Source organism: Eurypyga helias, unplaced genomic scaffold, assembly GCF_000690775.1.
Source record: "Eurypyga helias isolate BGI_N326 unplaced genomic scaffold, ASM69077v1 scaffold16910, whole genome shotgun sequence".
NCBI classification, from domain to species: Eukaryota; Metazoa; Chordata; class Aves; order Eurypygiformes; family Eurypygidae; genus Eurypyga; species Eurypyga helias.
Genome location: NW_010225237.1, coordinates 1,068 through 3,252, shown reverse-complemented (window position 1 = coordinate 3,252; position 2,185 = coordinate 1,068). Strand labels below are relative to the sequence as shown.

At 62.0% G+C, this 2,185-nt stretch overlaps 1 protein-coding gene across 1 annotated transcript in view; it reads left to right on the top strand.

Annotated features, from left to right (window-relative positions):
* TMEM61 (transmembrane protein 61) overlaps nucleotides 1–75 on the top strand; it is a 2,711-nt gene extending 2,636 nt beyond the window's left edge. The window contains exon 4 of the mRNA XM_010148765.1: nucleotides 7–75. Coding sequence (XP_010147067.1) covers nucleotides 7–75 — 69 coding nt within the window. The remainder of the gene's footprint in view (nucleotides 1–6) is intronic.
* The last annotated feature ends 2,110 nt before the right edge of the window (nucleotides 76–2,185 follow it).

Here is a 2,185-nt window from a genome sequence, read left to right as displayed (position 1 = left end):
GACACCCAGCACCCTGGGGAGCCGCAGGCAACGCCTCCCCCCAGCTATGAAAACATCAGCATCCGAGGGGTCTGAGCAGGCGGAGGGGGGTGGGCTGGGGCTCTGCGGGTGGCTGCCCGGTCCTTCAGCTTTACACCGAGCCCCATCCTTCGCTGGGGTGAGAGGAGGGTGGGCAAGGGGGAGGAAGGCAGAGGGGTCCATCTCTTCCTGAGCCGTCAGTCCAGGGCTGTTGGGATTGTGGGTCCCGTGGGCGATGTGTTCAGTGCAGCGGGGGTAACGGGCACGTTTGGAAGCCTTTGTCTTTTTAATAAAACCACTGCTGGTTGCAGCCGCTTCACATTCCCTGCTCTGAGCATCCCTGGAGGGCTCGTGTCAGGGGCTGCCCACCCAGAGCAAGAGCTGGGGAATAAAAACCTCAGGAAAGAGGGATCTGGCCATAGAAAAAACTGCTCCATGCCTCCCTGTTCGCTCCTCTGCCTTTCCAATGCCCCTTCCAGCCCTATCTCCATCCCCTCCACCTCGCTTTCCTGCACACCGACCCCCACGCCTCACTTCATGGGTTTGGAGATGTTCAGTGGCCCGTGCATGCGCTCGGGGCAGCCAAGTGCACTTGGCATTTCAGGCAGAGTCCTACAAACAGACCCTGAGTGGCTCACCCCCCTCCCGGCCACCACGGATGGCTTTGCAGCCTTGCCCAGAGGAAAGGCCAACCTCATCGGGGGCTGCTGCCAGCTGCTCCATCCCATGGAAATAATGGGCTGCCCTGGGCCCACTGTGGACCTGCAGAGCGACCGTAATGTATTATTTATAATGCAATATATTATTTTTCATAAGCCAGGTACAGGCTGTCCCACACAGGCAAGCAAGAGGCTGAACGGAAGGCTGAAGCCACTGCTCCTGCGTGGCTGTTGGGTGTGGACTGGGAAGGGGGCACCTTTTCACACCCCTGCTCCCTCTCAAGCAAGCACAGGGTGCACAGACCCTGTGTCCTCGTTCTCCTGGGTGCACCGACCCCGCTCCATCCTTCCCTGGCTTTCATCACCCCTTTGCAGCCTGGTCGCTGCCCTGCCAGTAGTTCCTCAGCACCTAGCCGGAGCGAGGTGGGGGCTATTCCCAACCCACCAGCCTCCAAGAAGACCCTGGAGCACTCCCTCCTCCTCTGCTGCAGCCCTGCAGCCCTTGGGAACGTGCTGCGCCCTGGCGTCCCCCTTAGTCTGGGGCTCTGCCAGCCCCGATTTACGGCCAAGTCCAGCTCCAGCCCCCAGGGCTGGGAAAGTCCCGTCAGGACCAGTTGCTCTCCAGGTCTCCGTCTCTGCCGCCATGCCCCCCTCTCCCTCCCCGGACGCGGGGTCTGGCCGCGCGAGCCTGCAGGGAAGGTTACCCGGACACGTGCCGGGCGGCTCCACTGGAGTGTGAACGGCCGGTCGGTGTTTGCATTCATTACAAACCCGTTAAAAACTGGCTGGCTCAGCCCTGGGCAGGACCTGGCTCGATGTGCAGCTGATCCTCAGCCCCTGCAGCCTCCAGAGCCTTACCCCGGAGGTGTGCGCAGCGGGAGCAGCGGCCGGCTTCCCGGCATCTCCCACCTCGCCCATGGCCGAGGAGAAGACCTTCCGCTACGGTTTCATCATGCTGGGTTTCTTCCTGGTGATGACGGGAATGTTCATCATGAGCGTGGAGAAGCCCCAGATCTACATCACTTTCTGTGCCCTGGGCGTGCTGCTGGTAGCCGTGGGCATCACCTGGAGCATGTGCCAGTGTTATCCCAAGGTAGGGTCCGTCCCGCCACTGCGCACCTCGGAGGGGCTTGGACGGGTTTGGCGGGGTGGGGGTCGGCTGCTGCAGATGTGTAGCCTCAGGCTGTGCCTCAGTTTCCCCATCTGTGGGGTGGAGTAAGGGCAGGTTCCAGGGAAAAGCCAGCTGGGGCAATCCAGAGGCGGAAGCGTTGTTTTGGGGGGGCTTGCACCCTGCTATGCTTCCCTGCTGATGCCGGCAGGATGCTCCCCAAGAGCAGGGCTTTGCTTCCACGCAGGCAGCGAGGAATAGGCCCAAGGAAATCAGCCGGTGTTCGTCTATCCCATGCACCCCCCCCCCAAAACCAGCCCCTTCCTTGCACCCACAGGGGCCGTGGACTCCCAGGACTTCCAAGAAGGGGCTGTCGTGGCTATGGGGGGCTGGGGGGTTC